This window comes from Polyodon spathula, chromosome 7, assembly GCF_017654505.1.
Source record: "Polyodon spathula isolate WHYD16114869_AA chromosome 7, ASM1765450v1, whole genome shotgun sequence".
In the NCBI taxonomy this organism is placed as follows: Eukaryota; Metazoa; Chordata; class Actinopteri; order Acipenseriformes; family Polyodontidae; genus Polyodon; species Polyodon spathula.
Window position 1 is genome coordinate 4588270 of NC_054540.1, and position 26790 is coordinate 4615059.

Below are 26790 nucleotides of genomic sequence, written 5' to 3' on the forward strand. Positions count from 1 at the left end.
AAACTTTTCTTTATAGGGCTCAAGGAAGGATCTGAGTACATTGAAAAATGCTTCAGGATAATGCAAAGCCAAAAGCGCATTTAGTGATATCTGCACATCTCCTCTGGAGTGTAGCTTCACTGATGTAGATGCACAGGGCTCCCAAAAGAGAGTTTAACAGTTATAAAGTGGGCACATCTGAAATGCGTTTTTATTTTGATGGTGATAAGAGATTATTTCATGAATTGATCATTATCATGCCTTCAAAAAAAAAAAAAAAAAAAAAAAAAGACAACATTTTTTTAGAGCTTTGTTGTTAATCTAAATTAGTGTGCGTGTGCAAAACAAATTATTGCATGGGATGTCATGCATGATTCTTCTTTTAGAAGGTGGGTTTTCACAGTGATAATAACATCACCCTAATGCCTGAGTTGTTTGTCGGTGGCAAAGGCGTATTGCACCCACGGGTGCTTTAAATGAATATATCCTAGGAAACGAGATTAAACAAGATTTCATCCTTGTTGGACCCGGGAAACGGGAGTAATCGTTCTTCAAAGTGCTCGTGGTAAATGTTCTGGGTAGTTTTGCACCCCATTCCACCAACTGAAGGTGTCGAAAATGATGTGTGTTTCATATACCGCAATCCACCTTTCCACCTGCCATGTGAGTTGTGTTATTGCTGTTAACAAATAGTTAAAGTAGTGCCTACAGAAACGTATAAAATGTAAAGAGCTGAATACAATAAAATATAGAACAAATTACACCTTCTGCAATTGAAGACTAAAAAACGCTGAATTTCAATTAGGGACATTGACAATAATGTTGTATACAGGTACTTTTCCTGTATATGCAATATGTCCACACATTCGAGCTATTATTATTCATAAACATCTAAATTCACTATTATTAGCATCTAATATCCAAATGTACAAAATGTACCCTTACATTAAATGTGTTTCTCTATAAACCACCAGCAGGCTGATTTCTCAACAAAAGGCATGTCAGGATTATCTTGAATGGGGAGCCTTATCTACATCAGCTGCATCAGCTGGGACAGTATATAAAGAATGAGAGATTCAGGCAGGAGAAAAGAACACCAAGACCCACGGTGTTGAATGAATCGCTAGCATTCAGCCACTTTTTGTTTCTCATACACTATATTTTGTAAGAAATAGATCACTAATTGCATCCACAATGCAACCAGCAATGATGATGTTCTCCAGCAAATACTGGGCAAGAAGAGGATTATCCTTGGATTCTGCTATGTTTGATGAGCACCATTTAGGCAACCAAACAGTGAGTACTTGATTTTGTTTAGTAGTTTATATAAAAAACGTATATATATATATATTATATATATATATATATATATATGTTATATATATATAAAAAATAAAAATTATTATAATACAATATTTCGTTAGATAAAGCAAACCTATTTTTATAAGCCACTTCTAGTTGCCGGTGTTAACAGATTTTTATGTGTTTTTTTTTTTTTTTTTTTTCAAAATCCTGCCTTTCTAACACCAGGTTAACGTCAGATGGATCACTTGAAGAGTGTTTTTTGAGCAGACACAGTCAGCTCCCCTGCTTACGTGGGGGCATTAATTCCCTCCAGCCTACCAAGTTGTACTTGCCTAAAGCTAGTGTACGCACATCTGTTAAGATCACGAGCCAGATAAAACTCAATCTACGACTTTATGAAAAAGTTTCTCTCTTCACCGTCATGCCAAAGACAACCAACAATCTAGATACAAAATAAAAAACCCACAGTGGTGCTCAGTTAAGATGAGGGGTATCTTCCAAACCCCCTCAAGTGAAGCTAAGTGAGCAGTCTGTGAACAGGGCTCTGGGTACTTTCAAGAGGCTGAACATGCGTTCCCCTTGAATTTAAATATCATCCTGCTTTTAGTTATTTTCTAAATTAAGAAAGTTGTTGTTGGCAACAACCAAATTAGGTACAACACTCAGATGAGGACCTGATCTTAGTCTGGACCCTATTATTTATACTATTTTAAAAAGTAAAACCCATCTGTTGCTTTTCTGTTGTTTAGATTTTGGACTTTTTTCACTTTTTGTTTTTATAATGAATTTGGTCAAATAAATTAATGCTGACTTGTTACAAAAGTTATCTCTCTGATTTGTGGGAGAGAGAGATTAATATATATATAATATATATATATTTCTTTGTTGCAAAAGCATGATATATATTCTATAACGTTTATATACGAGATAAGATATTTCTTTGACTAGAAGATTGTTGCAAAAGCATAAAGTACATTCAGTATCAAAACTTCTTACAAAGGTTCTTCAAAACAGACCATTATGAAAGTGATTTGTGGCAATTTGGCTGCTGTTTGTGCACTTTTTAATGCAGAAAGACATTATTCCACAATAATACACAATAATATATAATCAAATTAGTGGCATCCAAGCTGGTAACTATTTTTGTGAATTGCTAAATAAATGAATACCTTAAGCTTTTAGTTTTAGATTCTTGTTATAAATAAAATATGTAATTGAATTCAATTTTAATCAACATTCTGCACATGTAAGTTTGTATATTGCAAGAGGGGACAGAAAACCATGCATGATTTCCAAAGCTTAGAAGAGGGACACATATAAATACTCTACAGGGTTTTTCATTATTTTAGAGGTTTGTATCAGTATAACTGTTTTCACATTAAACTAGCAAAAAACAACCACCTGTGACTGCTGCACCTTCACTGTGTGTTATAAACACACATACTGCTATTTTTATTTTATTTTATTACATTCTATCACTTTGCATACTTTTAATGTAGTATAGTGACCCCTATGAAAACATATTATTCAGAAACATTGTTTTACACACGCAGTATGTATGACATGTTTAATGCATTTTAAACATAAGCATATACCGTAAATATAAGCATGGTCTACATTTATTGTTGGTTACTGCAGAAGAGTGGATTTTTAAGTTACTGGTACATTCTTTTACACTGCAAGCAGTGGCACTGGAACAATTTTTAAAGTGGGGGTGCTGAAAGCCATTAAAAAAAAACTGTAACCCCTTGTAAGAGGTTAGTGGGCTGAGTCAAATGATGGTGATGATGGGACCGGCAAAAAGTACACAGGAGGCTTGAATAGTTTTCCCAGCAGCAGGGTTTTTATTTGTCTGGCCGTAGATGGCCACCGACCAGTATTCCAATCAAAAAGAAAGTAAAAAAACAAAATTAAATAAAAATAGTCAAAATAAATTCCCCCACCAATATCAACAATGATAAAGGAGGAGGAGAAAATAAAAAGGTACAACTAATAAAGTCCCGCACACAGTAGAATATAATATAAATATATAATATAAATAAATAGAATATATATAAAACATTTTTTACAAGAAATGTTGGTGCTCCATTTAGTTTTTTTAGTTTTATTTTCCAGTTTCTCATGTCTGTTGTTTCTGTTTTCCTTTAATATTTTACTTGCTGTAATCCAGACTTTTTGTTATTTTGAATTCTTGAAACCTCTCTGCTACTCCGCCATGGGAGCAGTGGTGCTGGAACAATTTTTATAGTGGGGGTGCTGAAAGCCATTTAACAAAACTGTAACCCCTGTATGTGATGGAAGCAGAAAATGGCCCGAGTAACTCAAGAAAGGGTATAGCCTATTGAAGAGCAATAACTTTACCTATATGAAGGCATTCTTTACAAATGTTGCATTCTCTAATACACTGGTACATTACTTTAAACCAATGGAACCATTTAAATATGGAAATTATGTAAGGCGTTTGCAATTTTTTGGGAAAAATGTTATGCCTGCTGCCTCCTGCATCTGTTCCTGCCACTAGCCAGGCTTGGCCACAACACTACCCTTCAACTAGCCCTATGTTTTGACATGTTTCTTAAAATGTTCATTTTGTTATATAGAATTCTGCGGCTTTCATCACTGTTTTAATGGGTGGCACACTTAAGCACCAGTACATATATACAAATGTTAATTGTCATGCACACTGTTTCACTTTACTCTCCTATCTATTATAACAGTACAAGAGTGTTTTTAGTAAAATTGAGGAAGCTGGCAAAGTGAAAAGCAAGGCAGCTGATGTTGAGAAAATGGCAGTGGTGTTCTCCCTGAAAAACGAAGTCGGTTGCTTGGTAAAAGCCCTCAGAATCTTTCAGGTTTGTGTTTATTACATTAATTTTATAGAGGGGGAGAGAGAAAAGGGCACCATTCACTGGACAGTAACGTTTTTTATATTTTTGAGTTGCCTAAACACACAAGATACAACACCCAAATACCATTTTTTCCCTAAAAGCAAAGTGTACTTACAAGCCTTGAAAATACATTTCTGTGATATTTCTGGTTTCCCCAAAGTGTTGGGAGCAATAGACTGCACACATGTGCAGCTAACCCCTCCAGCTCATTCTGAGCATCTGTATAGGAACAGGACACACAGCTATTCTGTTAATGTGCAGGTGGTTTGTAATTGTGCACAGTTTAGCACTGCACCCATCACTAGCTTAAATACAAACTGACATTGTACATTTGGCTTATAGGCTACTAATATGAATTAGTGGTATAATTAAAAAAAAGCAAATTTAATTTAAATTTAGTTTCAATTTAAAGTAATCTTTTATTTGCATTGTACACCAATGTGTACAATGCAGCAACATGGTTTATTTTGTGTTACTGGCAGCCTACAGGCTAAATTAAAAAAAAAGTGCGCTAGGTCTTCATTTGATTTTACTACTGTACTGTATAGTCATACTGTACAGATTGTTTTTTTCATAATGTAATGTGTAGCCTACACAAACCACATTAGTGTTATTTCAGCACAATGATTTTTACATTTAAAATACATTGAGCACTATAAATGTATGTGTGTGAGTGATTTTATTGTATTTTTTTAAATCCCACACCTCCTTATGTCAGACAGACATATCCAGTTTAGTGAGGGTCTACTGTATGATTATGAAAAGCTTTTTGATAGAACCACATTTTTTATTTGGGGGTGAAAGTGGGGACCCCACTATAGAATCTGATGGGATTAAACTGCCTTTCATTATTTATTCGAAAAAATGTTGCATGACATTCGCAATGCTAGAGATCTCACTAAGATGACACAACAAATATTTAAATTAGCATATTATTAACATTTTTTCTCTTAGTACGTATGACAAAATGTATACTCTTCAAATTGTTACAAATTGCAGTATGTTAGCACTGCGACTGGCCCATCTCAGTACATTTACCCTTGAATGCTTTCAGCACCTATCAAATATTTAAATGCATTTTCCTTAGATATTATTTTTTTTTAATAAAGAAGCCCCTGTGCCCATATAACCTGCAATTTGTTAAGCAATTATTCGCATGCTAGTCAGAGCTTTAGCCATGTGTCTTTTTTATACAAATACTATTTTCTTAAAGATAAAAAACTACTGGCTCCTTTGCACATAAAGTAAATGCCCATGGGATCAATCCTTACACCCTGCCATTTTTTGCCTTTCCATCATTTTGCACCCTACTATATTTTAACTGCTTTGTTGTATTTAATAATAAGGCAGCCATAGACTGCTCAAGGTTGTCTGAAAGCAACTTACTTTTCCAAAAATGTTTCACCTTTATCAATGTACAAGAAGTCACTTGTCACTTTTTCTTCACTACGCCTGCCAGGAAAAGCATGTCAATCTTGTTCACATCGAATCGAGAAAGTCCAAGCGGAGAAACTCTGAGGTCGAAATCTACGCTGACTGCGACTGCAGCAAGAAAGAGTTTAACGAGCTGATCCTGGTTCTGAAACTCCACAGCAGCAGCATCACTCTGAACCCTCCCGGCAGCATGTGGACAGAGCAGGAGGAGGAGGGGGGTAAGGGCGCCTTCTCCATTCCGGATTCAGTATTCAAACCCACCCTGTAGCTGTTAGGCAGTGTCTCTGTGGAGCTTTGCTCAGAGATTATACCAGGTGTGCCCCCACTCTCAGTCATAAATCAAAGTCTATCAAAGTAAAAGAAGATCATCTTTTAACTGTACGAGACTCCAGATGTTAGTTAATATTACAACCAACCATAACTTCAACAAGCATTGTATTAAGATCTGACAACACCATGGTCCATATTTACAATGCCTAAGTCCACCAGAAAATGCATTATTGGTTATTTGCTAGTCTTTCACTTGACTGTCTTTGTACCTGAGACTGCACTCTAACTATCAGGCTTCCGCTGGTCTACTCTGCTGTTCGTTCACTGATTATTTGATTTAATTGTATTTCCAGCCCAAGCTCCAGCCTCCTGCAAGGCTTTTGTTTATAATGCTACCAAGCACTGTAACCTATAAGCCACTTGTTCCTTTGTACTTTGCTAATTGTTTTCTTTAAGAAGCTTCATTCAGTCACTTTCTTCAGTGTCTTATCTGTAATCAGCTTGCTGTATCATTATGCTATATGAAGTGTCTAATTCCTTTTGGGAAACCGTATTCCTGACAACTACTAGTTATCTACAGAAACTATAGACAGCAGATGTTTGAATCTTTAAATGACCCCTGTGGTTGATGGTATTCTTGTAATGGAAATGCACTCAGAGTAATGTATCCTTTTTCCAGTTTTCTGCACTGTAATTAATGCTTCTTTAACAATGAGTAGAAAATGACGGGTATGTTATTTAAATAGTTATAGCAACATGTGGTTACGTATAACACTATATTTTTCGGAACCCGGCTACTTAATCTTTTAAGGTCATTAAAAAGTATACAGTTTATACCTCCTACAGTTTATAACTACCCTCTTTCTGGTAATAATTTAACCCCAACAATATAAATCTTATCTATACTTTCAAGCCAGGAATATATTGTTAAATATTGTAGATGAATTGTTCTCCACCGTAGAAAATCTTCCTCCTCTTAACTTTCTAGATTGCCTTTATAAATAATAAATTATTTTCGAGTTCTGGAGCTCATTGTGTTCTGGGTCTTATTTAACAGGATTGGATGGTGTTTAAATTCCGATTGAGTTCTAGAACTCATTGTGTTCTGTGTTTGATTTGACAGGACTGGATGGTGTTCCTTGGTTCCCCAGAAAGATCGCAGAGCTGGATCAGTGCTCCCACAGAGTGCTGATGTACGGCTCAGAACTGGATGCTGATCATCCTGTAAGTCATTTTCCTGTCATCAGTCCTGAGGAGGCTTTTCAGAAGCATTTGCATTGGTATAGTTAGGAAGCCTAGCAAATAATGATCTTAACAAAAACAATAATAGAGAATCCTACAGAACACACATACTAGGGTTTTAAACCGGTAAGAACCCCCTTTTCTACTTACAATAATTTGGTAACACTTTACATTAAGTGTCTCTAATTATGGTGTATTTAATTAGTAGTTGCTTTATAAATACATGTGTACTTACACATAAGTATAACGTTTTACAATGTACAACATTTTTTACATAATATAACCCAAATCCTGACCTTAACTCTCAACCTAACCCTAACCCTAACCCCTCTAACCCTAACCCTAACCCTTTTCTGATACAATTGTGCAATTACATATATAGTGCAATTTTTAAAAAAAATACATTGTAACTATGCACAGTATCATTGCAATTATGTGTAAATACACAGTAATTAGAGGCACTTAGAGTAAAGTGTTACACATGCAGTATTAAAACTATGACAAACCTTACTATGAAAAAGCCATGGCATTAACATAGGGAATACATGGTAAAAAACTAAGCTACTGGGCAAAAATCATCTGAAATAGTTTGATAAAACATCTAGTTGTAATTGAATAACAAACTATTGTAGTATTCTGATATTTTCAGCACTTGCTAATACAAATGACTAAATATAATACAGTTAAAGTGAATGACTTCAAGGCAGATATACAAAATAAGGCAATCTATTGCTACATTAAAATTACTTTCAGGTATTTACCACATGCTGTAAAGATTTTGTGATCCCTCTGTAGCTTTTTCTGTCAGGCTAGCATACTAATTGAAGCCAATAGCAGGTCTTATTGTATGTAAATGATTATGGGGCTGTGGCAAAGTGGCTGATTGTGTGCAAATGCAGGAGTGATGCAGTGTGCAATGAACAGATAGAGATTTCTAATCCAGTTTAGAAAAGTACTTTTACTATACATTCCAGGTCTGGTGACCAAACTATGATCCCTGGCAATACACAGCAATGTGTAGTGCACAGGGTAAATAATAATGGGTTTGCAGTGCCAAACAATAAACACAAGTATTCCTCCCACAATATACAATCACCAGTCCTAGGTGCATGCTGTCGTGCTAGTGGTGGGTGATAAGGTTTAATGCGTGACAACAGTGTAGTGCTGTTCCGGGTTTTGTGCTGGCCCTTAGCGACAGCTCCGGAGTGTGTTAGCTGTCTATTAATACAATAAGAAACAGTATAAACAAGACAAAACACTCACGATACGTTATCACAATACTGCACAGGTCCTTCTGAGTTATTTCTCGTAACCAAAGCAAAGGAACAAATACATCGCTTCGATCCCTATTTATACCGTCACTCATGACCCCTTGGTAAATAACTGCAGCCGCTCCTGTAATCCGTGGCTGCCTCATTATTTACCTTCCAGGTCAATGAATTAGTGTACCGGAGCTCCATCTCTTTTCTACATGACCGACTTCCTTTTAACCCTCGGAACGAAGTGTCAGGTCAAGGAGTCCAGAGTATTCTGTTCCCGTTACTTAGTGCTCTCACAAGTTGGGAGGGAGATTTACCACCAAGAATCATTGTCTTTCTGTCACAGGGGCATACGAGTTTTCCAGCTCTGCTCATGTGGTGTTGGGTAGATTAAGGATATAGTTCTGCTATATCCTTCACTCAGGGACAGCGGTGATACAGAGAACAAAGAACAGGTTATCAAAGCTAAATGAAAGGCTCTGAGGGATGAAGTCATTGCAAACAGCTCCAAGCTGTTTGGAACTGAAGTGTGCTGTGTGGAGGTGAAGGCAAACTTTTAAGACTTGGCGATTTCGAAAATGGAGAAACCGATCTGTTCTTTTTGGATCAGTAGACATATACTGGTATGACATATGATTATAAATAGATTTGTTTTAATGATTCCCAGTGGCAATGAAAGTGCGTTGTAAATGAATGGAATGTGAGAGCGCTACGGTAACAGAGCAGCTCTATTTGCAAGCTTGATTGGTTGATGACCTTTAAATGCCATCCCACCCCCAGTGTTTAATTACAGCATCTCGGCAGAACTTTTGCTACTTTCATGGGGTAAAAATAGACCATGCTGGAGTTAATTACTGCCATCTTAATCGTTTAAGTATGGGAGGCTGTTACCATGGTAAACTGCAGACTCATTACAAAGTCTTGCCGCTAAGTAGCACACTTCGGAATATTGCAGTGAATATCTGACAGGCTAAACACAGTTATTGTCCTATTAGAAGGCAAAGTGATTTCCATGTCCCCTCTATTCTGCACTATGGGGGAGACTTGAAACAAAGCAAGATGCAAGAAGGGACTATAATTCTGCGTCTAATGTATACCTTTTAAGCATCTATTGTTCAGCCCTCTCTCAGTGAGTACAGTGTTTCACGCCCTCCCCATCACTGTGTAGTCAAACATTGTATTTATTTTCCTTTGCTCAATCAAGTGGCACAGAGGACTGCACTGTCCAGCAATTCCACTGTAAATGCAGTTGGTGGCCATATTAAAAAATCTTCCTTTAAAATAACATACATAGCCAATTCAATCCAAAACATATAGTAATCTTACATGATTAACAACTTGCATTCTCATTATCGACTGGGTTTGTAATAATACAATGAGTTAAATTTTATATCTATATCTATCTATCTATCTATATATATATATATATGTCATATATATATATATATATATATAGTATAAAAGTATATATAAAACCTTTTTATTGATTAAAGTAGCGTGCACATGCTCCAATGAACACATCGTTTTCTAACAAACTGTCTGAAGCTAGCTCTCCCTCTCGTGCTCATTCTTACTAATACAGTATTTTAGTTTCACTTTAGTCATTTTAGTTCTACTTTTGAAAATATTGATCATTTCACATGTTCACATGCTACATGTCTCCTTTTTTTAGGGGTTTAAAGACAATGTTTATCGACAAAGACGAAAATATTTTGTGGATGTTGCCATGAATTACAAATAGTAAGTACTAAACCTATTTGCCAATTTTACAGGAAATATAGCATAGAGGCCAACACCCTTATCTTGTCTTAATAAACTTGCAAACCGTAATGGCTAGTGGGCAAAAACATGTTGAACAAATCAGCTTTTAAAAGTGTAAAGGGTGCATTTGGGATTTTGGGATGACTTTCGTCCTCTGTGTTGGTCTATGTTTTATCTAATTCCGATGACAGCATTATGATGCCTGCATAAGTACCACAGTAGATTCTGAACAGGGCAGTGCTTAGTCAATGCTTAAAGGGAATTATGCAGAGCTGCAGAAACGATGTTGGTAGCTCAGAAGGGATGAGACATTAAACACAGATCCTGTCCATGCTGGAGACCTCAAACATTCAGGCCTCATTAAACAGAGATCCTGTCCACGCCGCAGACCTCAAACATTCAGGCCTCATTAAACACAGATCCTGTCCATGCTGGAGACCTCAAACATTCAGGCCTCATGAAACAGAGATCCTGTCCACGCCGCAGACCTCAAACATTCAGGCCTCATTAAACAGAGATCCTGTCCATGCTGGAGACCTCAAACATTCAGGCCTCATGAAACAGAGATCCTGTCCACGCCGCAGACCTCAAACATTCAGGCCTCATTAAACACAGATCCTGTCCATGCTGGAGACCTCAAACATTCAGGCCTCATGAAACAGAGATCCTGTCCACGCCGCAGACCTCAAACATTCAGGCCTCATTAAACAGAGATCCTGTCCATGCTGGAGACCTCAAACATTCAGGCCTCATTAAACAGAGATCCTGTCCATGCCACAGACTTCAAACATTCAGGCCTCATGAAACAGAGATCCTGTCCACGCCGCAGACCTCAAACATTCAGGCCTCATTAAACAGAGATCCTGTCCACGCCGCAGACCTCAAACATTCAGGCCTCATTAAACAGAGATCCTGTCCACGCCGCAGACCTCAAACATTCAGGCCTCATTAAACAGAGATCCTGTCCACGCCGCAGACCTCAAACATTCAGGCCTCATTAAACAGAGATCCTGTCCACGCCTCAGACCTCAAACATTCAGGCCTCATTAAACAGAGATCCTGTCCACGCCGCAGACCTCAAACATTCAGGCCTCATTAAACAGAGATCCTGTCCACGCCGCAGACCTCAAACATTCAGGCCTCATTAAACAGAGATCCTGTCCACGCCGCAGACCTCAAACATTCAGGCCTCATTAAACAGAGATCCTGTCCGTGCTGTAGACCTCAAACATTCAGGCCTCATTAAACAGAGATCCTGTCCATGCCACAGACTTCAAACATTCAGGCCTCATTAAACAGAGATCCTGTCCACGCCACAGACTTCAAACATTCAGGCCTCATGAAACAGAGATCCTGTCCGTGCTGTAGACCTCAAACATTCAGGCCTAATTCTAAGGAGTGCCTGGGTGTCTGGCATGATTGCTCTGAATTAAATGACGCTTTAAAATACAGTGAATATACTAAAATACTTGAAAAAAAATGCTTTTAGGTAACACACATAATTACAATGTTGTTAAGCATAGTTACAATGTACTTAATTTGTGAATCTTTTTTGTACAATATAACCTTAACCTTAATCCTAATCCTATCCCTAACCTTTTTCTGGTACAATTGTGTACTTACACATATTATGCAAAAGATTTACACATTATGTACATTGCAGCTATGCATCATAACATAACAAGTATGTGTAAGCACACATGTATTTACTAAGCAACTACAATGTAAATGTACAAAAATTAGAGACACTATCTAAAGTGTTACCATGTTTTATAACTGAGTAAACAGGAAAAAAAACCTGATATATACAAACATCTCTGTGTGAAAAATCTAGCTGCCTTTCATTGAAATCTTATGTAAACTACTGCAAGGAAGACCCCATTACAAGAGAGCTGTGGTGCCCTAGATGCCTGGGACGTAGCTGCATTATTCATACAACAATCCTTTTAAATAAAATGTTTACAGAAATTAATTAACGAGATGTAGCTGCTGCGGCCAAACAAAGAACGGTGAAAAATCAACCGAAGATAGCTCTGTGGGGTGCTTTGTATGGTTATCAAAGCTGGTACTTTCTCTTCCACAGATGTACAGATATTACTGTTTAAAGAATCACAAAAATTAGGAAAGGACTTTGTGGCAGGCTGGCGAGTGGAAAGAGGCCCAGAGACAGACTGCAGTTCAAAAAAATAACTATTTTATTATAAATAAACACAAAAATGAAAGGGCAATTTAAACACAAAGAAAGACAAAAAGCAAAACTTACAAAAATAACAATTTCCAGGCTGGGCAATGCCTTCACTGGATTCAAACTTTCCAAACAACCTGCTTCCTCAGCTCCCTCAGCTCCCTCCTCCTAAATGAGAAGCAGAGGCCTCCTTTTATGTCAGGTGGCTGGGCGCTGATTGATCGTTAATTAAACTAATCGTCTAATCAACCCCAGCCACCTGAACACAATGAACCAAGGAAGGTAGGGGAATTTAACCCCATCCCTGCCAATTTCTAAAGAGCAGAGCTGTGCTCTGCCACAGACTTTTTTTAGAAACATCATGCAATAGTGGTAGATTACTGAAAGGCCCATTATTAAAATTGGCTGAAGTATACTGTGTGTGGTAAAGCACAGTAAACCATGTTTAAGCACTGACGAGAACTATCTGAGAAGCATCATCAAAACCATACCTAGGTAAAAAGTTAATGGAAGTTAATTGCACAGGCTGAACCTAACTTGACCTACTTGAATCATGAACATCGCCAACTAAATATTTGCTCATTAAAAAATAATTATAATATGGCTACAAACTATCAATTTGTTAATAAATAAGTAGCTATGTCCAGAAGGCATACCAGATACCCTGATGAGACCTTTAAAATGTATATTCAGATGAGGCAGAGCTTGCTGGAGGGCAACACTTTCGACATTTGTGCTTTACGAGAGTGGAAAATCTCCCATCAGCAGGATAAACTCTGGCTTTGTTTAGAAGTTTGACAACGTTCTGAACGATCCCAAATGAATTTTTGATGGGAAGTTGAAACCACTGAACTGCACCAAAGTATTGAATTGCAACTGTTTAAGCAAAATGTTGCATTCCAGCAGTACATCTTTTCTGTTCTTCTCTCTAGTGGGCAGCCAATTCCCCGAATTGAGTACATGGAAGAGGAAGTGAAGACCTGGGGCACAGTGTTCAGAGAGTTGAGGAAGCTTTATCCCACTCACGCCTGCCGGGAATATCTCAAGAACCTTCCTTTACTGATGAAACACTGTGGGTACAGGGAAGACAATGTACCACAGCTTGAGGATGTTTCTAAATTCCTGAAAGGTATGTCTTGTAGCGCTGTCATTTATGAATAGGATGTCCACAAGATAAATAGAGGCACTCAAACCTAAAAAAAAATGCCTGGTAGTCCCTTTCAATGCCCTATCCTTGCCACAGTGGATCCCTTAAAACTTCGACCATTGCATGAGATTGAAAAGTCCTCAGACAACCATGGTGCCGTTTACTGTAAGTACAGTATGGTAGGGTTCAAACCCAATGAAGTCCACATTTTCAGACACATTAATTACTATGTAACAAACACTAGAAACTAAGTTACTATACTGAGGTGACAGACACAGCAACCCAGGGCATAATAATTCCAGTTGCAAGGGCGACATTGTATGGGATGTGCAGCAGTTTTAATAGCCAGTACTGTACCTATATTTGGTTCAAGAGTCTAGATATTTTGGATTGGGTTCAATTCTGAAAATGTGACTAACCTCATTTCATGTGCAGTGTGAGCTTTAGGAAAGTTAGAAATGATTGTCTCTTGATGAAGGGACACCATTCCTGGCGTCTCATTGGCTCAACCACAAAAAACAATCCTGCATAATACAACCCCCCCCTTATTCGATACGATTTGCCCTGCAGCTCCGAGCACACTCTTAATAATCACCTCAAAATGAAACCTGACAGTCGAATAGCTGAGGGATAATTGCCAGTTTGAGAAGCTGTTTAAAAATGCAGTGGATGAAGTGGCTGGTTGAACATGGGGACTATATGATTAAAATGACCTGTGTGGGTTGAGACTTTGAAGAGCTCTTTTTCTTTCTCAAATGTCACAAGCTGTCATTTTGGAGTTACACTGTGGAGAATGAGGCATACTACATGAGTTTCATGGTTGACCACTTCACTGTAGAACCAATAATACTGGTTAATAAAGGGCTGGTGATACACTTTTACCTGAACATATTTTGGTGAGAGTAAAAATATTCAGATTTTGGCATTCCACAATGTGTCGTACTCTCGGTTTCTTTGAAAATACCGGCACACTAAGGTTACCATTCATTAATATTTACTACATGCGTCTCTTACGAGGATGTAACTCCACACATTTACAGCATATATGTAATCATAAAACATCCTCAGCCCGGGGGCCAGTAGATTGAATTAGAAACGACCCTTTCAACACAAGTGCCAGAAATTTAAAATAACTTGTGTGCTGTAATTGGAAACTGCTATGGTCTCAATACATCATGTAAAACATAAAGGGAAGTGTGTTATGTTTGATGAAGATATTGATTTCCTGTCCTGGTCACTCGTAGTTCTGCAGTTCAGTTGATATGGTACAGTGAATTTTATACTTTATATCAGATGTTAATATTGCAACAAATTCTGTGAAAATCTTAAGAATTGAAAAGTATGAGCTTTGGCTGTAGTATTATCCTATGTTATTGAAATGTAGGGTGGTAGATATGGATGAAAATGAATGAATCCCTGGCTTCATTACTGACCAGTGTTGTGTGAAACCCTTAATTTGTGAACTCAACACTAACACACCCATCAATCAACAGAACACTGCTATCGAAACCACAAATAAGACTCATGCCTCTGGAACCTGCAGGTGCTGCTGGGAATTGTCCCAGTTAAACACAGCTGTTTTTATTTATTTTCTGTTAGAAATGGTAGTCCCTTTCAATGTTAAAGACATCCAGCTTTTCTTACTATGGTAACATACATTAAATCATTGAACATAATCAGATCACAGGCTTTTCAGTGCCTCCGAAGACCCTGCATTCCTGTTCCCAACATTATGGTTCTCCTGTAATTACTCTTGGTAAAAGCTGCTTGTAAGCATGTGTTGATGCTTACTACAGTCATTTTGATGAACGCCTTTACATGTTGTAATAGTATAGAAATACAGAACAGACATTTACCCCAAGGCATACTCAACTGTGCATTCCTTGGCACTGCACGTAGAAAATTGAGATCGATGTGGGGTTTTTTTGTTGCCATGGTGACCGAATTCATTCAGAAATGGCCGGAACAGTGGCTGTAATATAATTGGAATCACAGCATATCACAACAGGATGTCACTCTCTTTTCAGAGAGATCTGGTTTCACAGTCCGGCCTGTGGCAGGATACCTGTCACCCAGGGATTTCTTAGCTGGATTGGCCTACCGAGTGTTCAACTGTACTCAGTACATACGCCATAGCACGGACCCCCTCTACACCCCTGAACCGTAAGTGTCTGGCCATAACAGAGACCACCTCAAGCTATTTGTCACTGCAGGTACATTGTATTATATAGATGCACGTGCTAACATGCATTGGCTACTTACTAAACTAGATGTGTTTGTTTGTTTGTTTTTTTTTGGTAACACTATACATGAAGTGTCACTAATTACAGTGTATTTACAAAATAGTTACATAGTAAATTCATGTGTACTTACACATAATTATAATGTTATTATGCACAGTTACAATGTACTTAATGTGTACATCTTTAGGGATTAGGGTTAGGTTTAGAGTCAGGTTTAGAGTCAGGGTTTGGTGGTTTTGGATTAAGTTTAGAATTAGGTTTAGTTAGAGTTAGGGTTAGAATTACTCAGTTAGAGTTAGAGTTAGAGTTAGGGTTAGAATCATGCAAGAAAAATAATGTTACACATTAAATACATTGTAACTATGCATAATAACATTGTAATTATGTGTAAGTATACACATATTTACTACGTGACTACTATGTAAATACACAGCAGTTAAAGAAACAATGTAAAAATAGCTGCTTCTTGTTTTAGGGACACATGCCACGAGCTGCTGGGACACATGCCTCTCCTTGCCGATCCAAAGTTTGCCCAATTTTCACAGGAGATCGGACTAGCCTCGCTGGGAGCCACTGATGAAGATGTTCAGAAACTAGCAACAGTGAGTCCGTTATCTGTCTAATATAGAATTTTATTATATATATATATATATATATATATATATATATATATATATTATATATATATATATTTTTCACTGACCTGTTGACACACACATTCATGAACCTAATCTAATAAGCTAGACAGCTAAGCTGTTTACCGGCTAACAAAACACGTAGTTTTGGACAACCACAAAATACACAAAGTACCTTTTGTATTATGATTGAGCACACCTTCAATCAGGCTCCTTCACACAGCAGCAGCCCCGAATAGACGGCTTGCTCTTTTTAAATACCCTGCACCTGGCTGTAATTTACAACGTTATCTAGGTGCAGGTGATAATTAACTAATAAAACAAATAAACGTTTTTAGCAGGGAGGATATTAACTCCCTCCCTGCTGTGTTACTATATATATATATATATATATATATATATATATATAGTATATATATATATATATATATATATACATACAGTGCCTTGCAAAAGTATTCAGACCCCTGACCAATTCTCTCATATTACTGAATTACAAATGGTACATTGAAATTTCATTCTGTTTGATATTTTATTTTAAAACACTTAAACTCAAAATCAATTATTGTAAGGTGACATTGGTTTTATGTTGGGAAATATTTTTAAGAAAAATAAAAAACTGAAATATCTTGCTTGTATAAGTATTCAACTCCCACATATTAATATTTGGTAGAGCCACCTTTCGCTGCAATAACAGCTTTAAGTCTTTTGGGGTAAGTATGTACCAGCTTTGCACACAGTGTCGGAGTGATTTTGGCCCATTCTTCTTGGCAGATTTGCTCCAGGTTGTTCAGGTTGGTTGAACGACGCTTGTGGACCGCAATTTTCAAATAGTGCCACAGATTCTCAATGGGATTGAGATCAGGACTTTGACTGGGCCACTGTAGGACATTCACCTTTTTGTTCTTGAGCCACTCCAATGTTGCTTTGACCTTGTGCTTGGGATCATTGTCCTGCTGAAAGGTGAATTTCCTCCCAAGCTTCAGTTTTTTAGTGGACTGAAGCAAATTCTCTTGCAGTATTTTCCTGTATTTTGCTCCATCCATTCTTCCTTCAATTGTAACAAGATGCCCAGTCCCTGCTGATGAGAAGCATCCCCACAGCTGCCACCACCATACTTCACTGTAGGGATGGTGTGTCTTGAGGCATGGGCAGTGTTAGGTGTGTGCCACACATAGCACTTTGAATTTTGGCCAGTAAGCTCTATCTTGGTCTCATCTGACGACAAAACCTTTTCCCACATCGCAGCTGGGTCACTCTCATGCTTTCTGGCAAACTCCAGATGTGCTTTCAGATAGTACATTTGAGTGATGGCTTCTTTCTTGCCACCCTCCCATACAGGCCAGTGTTATGCAGAGCTCTTGATATGGTTGATTGGTGCACAATTACTCCACTCCCAGCCACTGAACTCTGTAGCTCCTTCAAAGTGATTGTTGGCCTCTCTGTGGCTTCTCTCACAAGTCTCCTTCTTGTTTGAGCTCTGAGTTTTGAAGGACAGCCTTTTCTTGGCAGTGCTTTTGGATGGTGTGATGCAGCTTCCCCTTCCTGATTATTGATCCAACTGTGCTCACTGGGATATCCAAACACTTGGATATTATTTTGTACCCTTTCCCTAATCTACGCATTTGTATTACTTTATCTCTAACTTCTGTAGAACGCTATTTGGTCTTCATTTTCCTTCATTTTCACAGCCTTACCAATGATCCTTTAACAGGGGGGGGGGGGGGTTTATCCAGAAAATGTGACAGGAACTTTAATGGTTCACAGGTGGAGGCCAATGGTAAGGTAATTGTGTCCTCGTTAGGGCAATTTCTTTCATCGGTGCAAACTGGGAGCTTCCACAGAACAGAGGTTGAATACTTATACAAGCAAGATATTTCAGTTTTTTATTTTTCTTAAAAATATTTCCCAACATAAAACCAATGTCACCTTACAATAATTGATCTTGAGTTTAAGTGTTTTAAAAAAAATATTGAACAGAATGAAATTTCAATGTACCATTTGTAATTCGGTAATATGAGAGAATTGGTCAGGGGTCTGAATACTTTTGCAAGCCACTGTGTGTGTGTGTGTGTGAACTATCCTTGCACCTCACTCTGTTCGTTGCCCCTTTAAATTAGACCCAGGACACAGAAAATGGGTTTTTACAGCGCTATTGGGATGACAGGGCTGACAAAAGCGATGACCGGGGACCAGGAGGATGCAGCAGTGGGCAAAGGTTTTCCACTGGGGACTGACACAGCGATGTCCGATCACCCAGGGGAAGCGAAGCAGCGAACAGGGGAAGCACTAACGACGTCTGGCAGCAGCCCAGAGACGTCTGGGTGTTCGGGGAGAGCGGAGAAGGAAACCAGTGTGGCCAGTGCTGTAGACTCCTGGGCTCCAGGTCCAGCGCAGGGAGGTCTAGGAATACCGGCAGTGTGTCCAGGAGCACGAGGCAAGGGACTGTACCTGACAGTGCCGGACTGGTTCGCTGGGGTGATGGAGGTGGGCATCTCACCTCCTCCTCTCTGGGCTCTGGGAGTGGCGGCTCCTCCTCTCTGGGCTCTGGGAGCGGCGGCTCCTCCTCTCTGGGCTCTGGGAGCGGCGGCTCCTCCTCTCTGGGCTCTGGGAGCTGCGGCTCCTCCCTCTCTGGGCTCTGGGAGCGGCGGCTCCTCCCTCTCTGGGCTCTGGGAGCGGCGGCTCCTCCTCTCTGGGCTCTGGGAGCGGCGGCTCCTCCTCTCTGGGCTCTGGGAGCGGCGGCTCCTCCTCTCTGGGCTCTGGGAGCGGCGGCTCCTCCTCTCTGGGCTCTGGGAGCGGCGGCTCCTCCTCTCTGGGCTCTGGGAGCAGCGACTCTGGCAGCAGCGACTCTGGCAGTCCAAACTCCTGCCTCCACTTTCTATTTTGCTCTTCTTGAGCAGCAATCGATTCTTTTAATCTTTTATTCTGTTCTTTTTGAGCAGCGATTAATTCCCACAGGCTTTCCATTTCTTATTGGTTCGTAGGGGCGCCCACACACGCTGCCACCATATGTGAACTATCCCTGCACCTCACTCTGTTCGTTGCCCCTTTAAATTAGACCCAGGACACAGAAAATGGGTTTTTACAGCACTATTGCGCACTTTTTAATAAACACCAAATCAAAAACAAAATCAATCAAACAGAAATAAACACCTAACTCCCTTTTGGAGCGCTAACTAAACACAGACTGGTCCCTCATTGACCACAGGACAGTTAAGCTGTTTACCTGTCATAAACACCAACACACAAAACTCACACGGGCTGCACACAATTCCTTTTCCTGACGACTGGACACACACACACACACACACACACACACACACACACACACACACACACACACACACACACACACACACACACACACACACACACACACACACACACACACACACACACACACACACACACACACAGTCGGGCTCTTCACTCAGCAGCCTCTAGCAGACTGGTTGCCTCCCTTAAATACCCTGCACCTGGCTCCAATTTACAATTAGCACCAGGTGCAGGGGATTAACTAAACAATAAAAACAATTAACACAATTTAAAACCCTTGGCCCATTCACCCAAAAGTGCATTTTCACATGGATTTAGCAGGGAGGAATTTTAACACCCTCCCTGCTATCTTACTATATATATAATATATATATATATATATATATATATATATATATATATATATATATATATATATATATATATATAATTATATATATGTACACATGCTGTTCTTTATAATGCGTATATGTTTGTTTTTTTCTAAAGTGTTGAGGGCAGCTTCTCGTACCCCATAGAGTTCACATAAACAGTGTTAACATTATAATAAAAGTAATAAAACATTTGTAACCAGAGAGGATGCACGGTATTGATTGCTATAACGCGGACCTGTAAATCACATTTCCAAATGTAATGATGTCTCTGTTTCTCATACCAGTTAATAATTAATATAAGCTAGGTTTCTTTACTTTAAAAAAAAACAAAAAAAAAAACAAAGCACAGTAGGATCCATACATTTGCTTGATGCTTGCTAAAGTAGGTATAGCAGAGTTTCTGAATTCATAATCAAATTTAAATATTTAGAAAGCCGAGATCAGGAATATTGGTTACGGTTTCTTTCAGTGCTGGCTTGCTTATTAGCTGTGTCAAATTATATTTGATGTGATGTTTTGACATCCGTTTGAAATTTGACATTTATGTAGATAAATTGGTCGGTAGAAAGAATAGCATCAGAACTCAAATCAAATGACCCCCTTGAGACACATCTTTACCTAAGTTTTTCTTTTTGGAGGCCAGTACTGTCTGTGAACATTAGTTTTACTTTAGGGTTCTTATGAATCTCTCACCTGGATAATAAGGAAGAATGCATTCTACCTGGCTATACCTGGCCACTTCATTAGGACCAGTAGTGGATTGCATTAACCCTGGTGTAGGGCTTGTTCTCCTAGTATACCCTGGTATAGGGCATGTTCTCCTGGTATACCCTGGTATGGGGCTTCTTCTCCTGGTATACCCTGGTATGGGTCTTGTTCTCCTGGTATATCCTGGTGTGGGGCTTGTTCTCCTGGTATACCCTAGTGTGGGGCTTGTTCTCCTGGTATACCCTGGTGTGGGGCTTGTTCTCCTGGTATATCCTGGTGTGGGGCTTGTTCTCCTGGTATACCCTGGTGTGGGGCTTGTTCTCCTGGTATACCCTGGTGTGGGGCTTGTTCTCCTGGTATACCCTGGTATAGGGCTTGTTCTCCTGGTATACCCTGGTGTGGGGCTTGTTCTCCTGGTATACCCTGGTATAGGGCTTGTTCTCCTGGTATACCCTGGTATGGGGCATGTTCTCCTGGTATACCCTGGTGTAGGGCTTGTTCTCCTGGTATACCCTGGTGTAGGGCTTGTTCTCCTGGTATACCCTGATATAGGGCGTGTTCTCCTGGTATACCCTGGTATAGGGCATGTTCTTCTGGTATACCCTGGTATCGGGCTTGTTCTCCTGGCATACCCTAGTGTGGGGCTTGTTCTCCTGGTATACCCTGGTGTGGGGCTTGTTCTCCTGGTATACCCTGGTGTGGGGCTTGTTCTCCTGGTATACCCTGGTGTGGGGCTTGTTCTCCTGGTATACCCTGGTGTGGGGCTTGTTCTCCTGGTATACCCTGGTGTGGGGCTTGTTCTCCTGGTATACCCTGGTGTGGGGCTTGTTCTCCTGGTATACCCTGGTGTGGGGCTTGTTCTCCTGGTATACCCTGGTGTAGGGCTTGTTCTCCTGGTATACCCTGGTATAGGGCTTGTTCTCCTGGTATACCCTGGTGTGGGGCTTGTTCTCCTGGTATACCCTGGTGTGGGGCTTGTTCTCCTGGTATACCCTGGTGTGGGGCTTGTTCTCCTGGTATACCCTGGTGTGGGGCTTGTTCTCCTGGTATACCCTGGTGTGGGGCTTGTTCTCCTGGTATACCCTGGTGTAGGGCTTGTTCTCCTGGTATACCCTGGTGTAGGGCTTGTTCTCCTGGTATACCCTGGTATAGGGCTTGTTCTCCTGGTATACCCTGGTATAGGGCATGTTCTCCTGGTATACCCTGGTGTGGGGCTTGTTCTCCTGGTATACCCTGGTGTGGGGCTTGTTCTCCTGGTATACCCTGGTGTGGGGCTTGTTCTCCTGGTATACCCTGGTGTGGGGCTTGTTCTCCTGGTATACCCTGGTGTGGGGCTTGTTCTCCTGGTATACCCTGGTGTGGGGCTTGTTCTCCTGGTATACCCTGGTGTGGGGCTTGTTCTCCTGGTATACCCTGGGGCTTGTGGTATACCCCCTGGTATATGGGGCATGTTCTCCTGGTATACCCTGGTGTGGGGCTTGTTCTCCTGGTATACCCTGGTGTGGGGCTTGTTCTCCTGGTATACCCTGGTGTAGGGCTTGTTCTCCTGGTATACCCTGGTATAGGGCATGTTCTCCTGGTATACCCTGGTATGGGGCTTGTTCTCCTGGTATACCCTGGTGTGGGGCTTGTTCTCCTGGTATACCCTGGTGTGGGGCTTGTTCTCCTGGTATACCCTGGTGTGGGGCTTGTTCTCCTGGTATACCCTGGTGTGGGGCTTGTTCTCCTGGTATACCCTGGTGTGGGGCGTGTTCTCCTGGTATACCCTGGTGTGGGATGTGTTCTCCTGGTATACCCTGGTGTGGGCATGTTCTCCTGGTATACCCTGGTATAGGGCTTGTTCTCCTGGTATACCCTAGTGTGGGGCTTGTTCTCCTGGTATACCCTGGTATAGGGCTTGTTCTCCTGGTATACCCTGGTATAGGGCTTGTTCTCCTGGTTTATCCTAGTGTGGGGCTTGTTCTCCTGGTATACCCTGGTATAGGGCTTGTTCTCCTGGTATACCCTGGTATAGGGCTTGTTCTCCTGGTATACCCTGGTATAGGACTTGTTCTCCTGGTATACCCTGGTATAAGGCTTGTTCTCCTGGTATACCATAGTGTGGGGCTTGTTCTCTTGGTATTACTTTGATTACTCAGAAGAGCTGAATGAGTGTCGTAGTTTACTTGAGCTGCACTTCCAACTGTGGCAATGGCTTCATTTCAGGTTATAAAGGCACTGGCATGTACTGTAGTCTATGAAAATATAAGGGGCTAAAGAACTGGGGTGTACTTTATAGGGGTGTGCAATAATGCCTATATACTGGTATATTGCCATATTAATCAGGCAATACAATAACCAGCATTTGAACAACAATACCGGTATTTTTGGTTAAACTGATTCAGGGAAACGTCTACCGGAAAATGTCGGCTATTATCTCATGAGATAGTCACTTCCTGAGAGAGCTCGTAATTTGAGCAGTGCTAACACAAAAGAAAATATGGCAGAAACACACAGAGATTTTGAGCTGCTTAAATTCTGCAAAGCAATCATATTTATGGAATCATTTCCAAACAAAACAAATCTAAAAAGGATGGCTGTATAGCATTGTGGTAAAGTGGTAATTAGTACAGCAGGTGAAGTGCAGGTGCAGTAATCCCAAGAAACAAACAGACAACAGAGTACGGGTGAAATGGTTTGTTTTTAATGGTTTTATAATAGTCAGTAAACAATAATGAGCTTGCAATACACAACAATGTGTATTGCACAGTAGTGAAAAAGGTTGCAGTGCTGCAAATAATAAGCACAGCACTAACACACACAATTAGACACACACACGGTCACAGGTGAATGGTCTCAGTGAATGGTCTCAGTGCTTGTGGTGAAGTACAATATAAATACGTGCTACAGTGGTGAACAAGTGGTGAAATGTTGTATGGGTTTATTGCTGGCCAATAGTGACAGCTCTGGAACGTGTTAGCCATCTGTAAACACACAAGTAACAGTTAAAGACAAGACAAACAAAACAAACACTTGCGATTATTTATTTTGCGCACTGCACGGGTCCTTCCAGGTTAGGTTTCATAACCAAAGCGAAGGAAAAGATTTACGATTCTCCAGCCCCTTTATGCTATCACGCATGACCCCTTGGTAAATGATTTCAGCTGACTCTATTGCCTGCAGCTGCTACCTATTTTACCTTCCGGGTCAATACGTTCCTGCAACAGAGTCTCGCCCTCTTCCAGGCTGACCGACTTCCCGACCCTGGAAATGAACTGTCAGGCCAGATCCAAAGACTTTCCTGTTTGCTACCTAGCGCCCTCACAGGTCAGCAGGAAGATTTCCAACCAGAACTCATTACATTTCCGTCACAAACATCAAGCGTTGCGGTATGTCATTTATGCAAGGCCAAAGTAAAATAAGCGCGGTACCACCAACCTTACATACAGTGGTGTAGTCCTACATCTTAAAGTACTGGAACGCCAATTAAAATATAGATTTTTTTTCAAACAAATTGTACAAATTCTTATTTTACTTGTACACTGAACTTAAGGTAACATTTAACAGGCAATGCATGCATCTAGCATGCGATCTTTAGGCAAGTCCCCATTGATCAGTGCTGACAGATTGTCGGTTTTCCAGACTGTGACTTGTTTCGAAAGCTTCTAGTGGGTAAATGTTGTTCTTGGTGGTTTGGTTATTTTTTTGACTATTTTTTATCATGCATGTTGTTTTCTGTTCCTTTCGATTATGAGGTCATCTCCAGCACACAGCTTCAATCACATTGATGCCCTGTATAGTGTATCACATCCTCCTCATGTTTTCAATCGCATTGATGCCCTATATAGTGTATCACATCCTCTTCATGTCTTCAATCACACTGATGCCCTGTATAGTGTATCACATCCTCCTCATGTCTTCAATTACATTAATGCCCTGTATAGTGTATCACATCCTCCTCATGTCTTCAATTACATTGATGCCCTGTATAGTGTATCACATCCTCCTCATGTCTTCAATCACGCTGATGCCCTGTATAGTGTATCACATCCTCCTCATGTCTTCAATCACACTGATGCCCTGTATAGTGTATCACATCCTCCTCATGTCTTCAATCACGGTGATGCCCTGTATAGTGTATCACAACCTCCTCATGTCTTTTTTTCACCCCTGGACCTAACAAATTTGATCTTTAAAAAAAAAAAAAACAGTGGTTAATTTTAAATAAATGTGTAGCATTTATTTGTGCTATTGTAATAGAAAAAGCAATTTAAAAGCAAGGTCAGTCATTTATTCCAAACCTGGGCCTCTGCTAATATGTAAAGCAGCTTTAAACCTGTGTTTATGGCCACAGTCATAGGATGCACTTTTGAAAAACATGTTTAATATAAAATCAAAATGAATATATTATTTATAATTAAAAAAAAAAAAAAAAAAAATTACATTTAAAGTCAATGTTTATAGACAATTTTAAATAGGTTTCAAACCACCACTGAATTTCTATTTTTCAAATTGGGAGCACATGCACATACTTCAGAGGAGCCAACAAAAATGTGTTACTGGGCATTTCATATGAGAGTTTCATATTACATTCTAATACTTTAAATTCCATGAAAATGACAAAAAGCACAATTTATATATGCAGATTTATTTTGGGAGCAGAAGATCAGCATCAGCATCGTTTTACATTGAATGTATCACAATATTGTCTTCAGTATTGCAATACAGAGCTTCAGTCCCAATATCCACCCTTAGTATTTTATGAACACAGATACACTTTACTATGAAATTCAAATATTCCACTGTCTGACATTATTTTGGAGTGAAGACCATTGTCTTTCTTTTTGTTTTCAGTGCTATTTCTTCACCATAGAGTTCGGACTTTGCAAACAAGAAGGGCAGCTCCGGGCCTATGGGGCAGGGCTGCTGTCTTCTATTGGAGAGCTGAAGGTATACAATGGCTTTGTTGGCCTCTAACCAGGTCATTTGCACTCTGAACCAGAAATACAATGATGTGAACACAGTTTCGCTTGTGTCTTTGCAGCATGCACTCTCTGATAAGGCAAGTGTAAAGCCGTTTGACCCTAGAACCACATGCAATCAGGAGTGTCTGATTACAACGTTCCAAGAAGTCTATTTTGTTTCTGAAAGTTTCGAAGAAGCCAAAGACAAGATGAGGTGATTGTTTGACCTTGTGGGATAAAAAAAAAAAAACTATGATGGAATGAATTATAAATGTTATGACTTGTTTTTATAACCGAATGACATTCTTTTGTTTTTTGTTTTTAGGGAATTTGCAAAAACAATCAAACGTCCATTCTCGGTGTATTTTAACCCTTACACTCAAAGTGTGGAAATGTTGAAAGACACCAGAAGCATTGAGCATGTTGTCCAGGACTTGAGAAGTGACCTCAACACCGTGTGTGATGCTTTAAGTAAAATGAACAAATACCTAGGAATTTGAGTGCCATAGTGTTGTGTGTCTGTCTATTCAGATGTAACACTTGTTTAAGAATATCATTCTGATTCTTTCAATGTACATGCTTGCATTCAAACACCATATGTGTAATATATATATATATATATATATATATATATATATATATATATATATATATATATATATATATATATATATATAGATTATAGATTGTGCAGTGCAAAAATTGCGTACATACAATATGACTAGCTTAACCGCTCTCAAAGCATTGCGTATATGCATACCAAAGGTCTGAGCTAAAACACTCATCCAAAAGGGGAATTTGGAATCTGTTTTCCCTTTATTTTTGTGGGACAATAGACTATTTTCATCTGAAACACATTATAAAACAGCATTCGTTCAAGTGACACGCATTGATACTTGTTCAGTGTAGTGTTAGGGTTCTGGCATGCTTCAGTAGAGCTATAACAATACCCTTGGGATACACTGCTTCTTTGTCATGTATTCTGCTTCTCACAATGGAATGATGTGGTAGCTGTTTGAAGGGGGTGGTGGTGTGACACACGATTTGCACATCATTGTAGACATAGGTGCCTGTTTCAATGTTGAGAGGTTCCATACGCCATCTGATAGAAAAAAAAAAAAAAGCCATGTCTGTTTGATGT

At 39.6% G+C, this 26790-nt stretch overlaps 1 protein-coding gene across 1 annotated transcript; it reads left to right on the plus strand.

The window, feature by feature from the left end:
- Positions 1-982: 982 nt before the first annotated feature.
- LOC121318037 (tryptophan 5-hydroxylase 2-like) lies at positions 983-26235 on the plus strand. Its single transcript, XM_041254243.1, has 11 exons — positions 983-1275; positions 4002-4136; positions 5632-5824; positions 7000-7100; positions 10050-10117; positions 13256-13452; positions 15498-15633; positions 16189-16315; positions 25540-25635; positions 25730-25863; positions 25975-26235. The coding sequence occupies exons 1-11, from the start codon at positions 1174-1176 to the stop codon at positions 26147-26149; spliced, it is 1464 nt and encodes a 487-aa protein (XP_041110177.1). The 5' UTR covers positions 983-1173; the 3' UTR covers positions 26150-26235.
- The last annotated feature ends 555 nt before the right edge of the window (positions 26236-26790 follow it).

Bases quoted from the DNA above. Each gene is read 5' to 3' on its own strand.
- LOC121318037 (XM_041254243.1), top strand. From the start codon at position 1,174: ATGCAACCAGCAATGATGATGTTCTCCAGCAAATACTGGGCAAGAAGA. The intron at 4,137-5,631 runs GTTTGTGTTTAT...TACGCCTGCCAG, and splicing joins AAGCCCTCAGAATCTTTCAG to GAAAAGCATGTCAATCTTGT. The intron at 7,101-10,049 runs GTAAGTCATTTT...TCCTTTTTTTAG, and splicing joins AACTGGATGCTGATCATCCT to GGGTTTAAAGACAATGTTTA.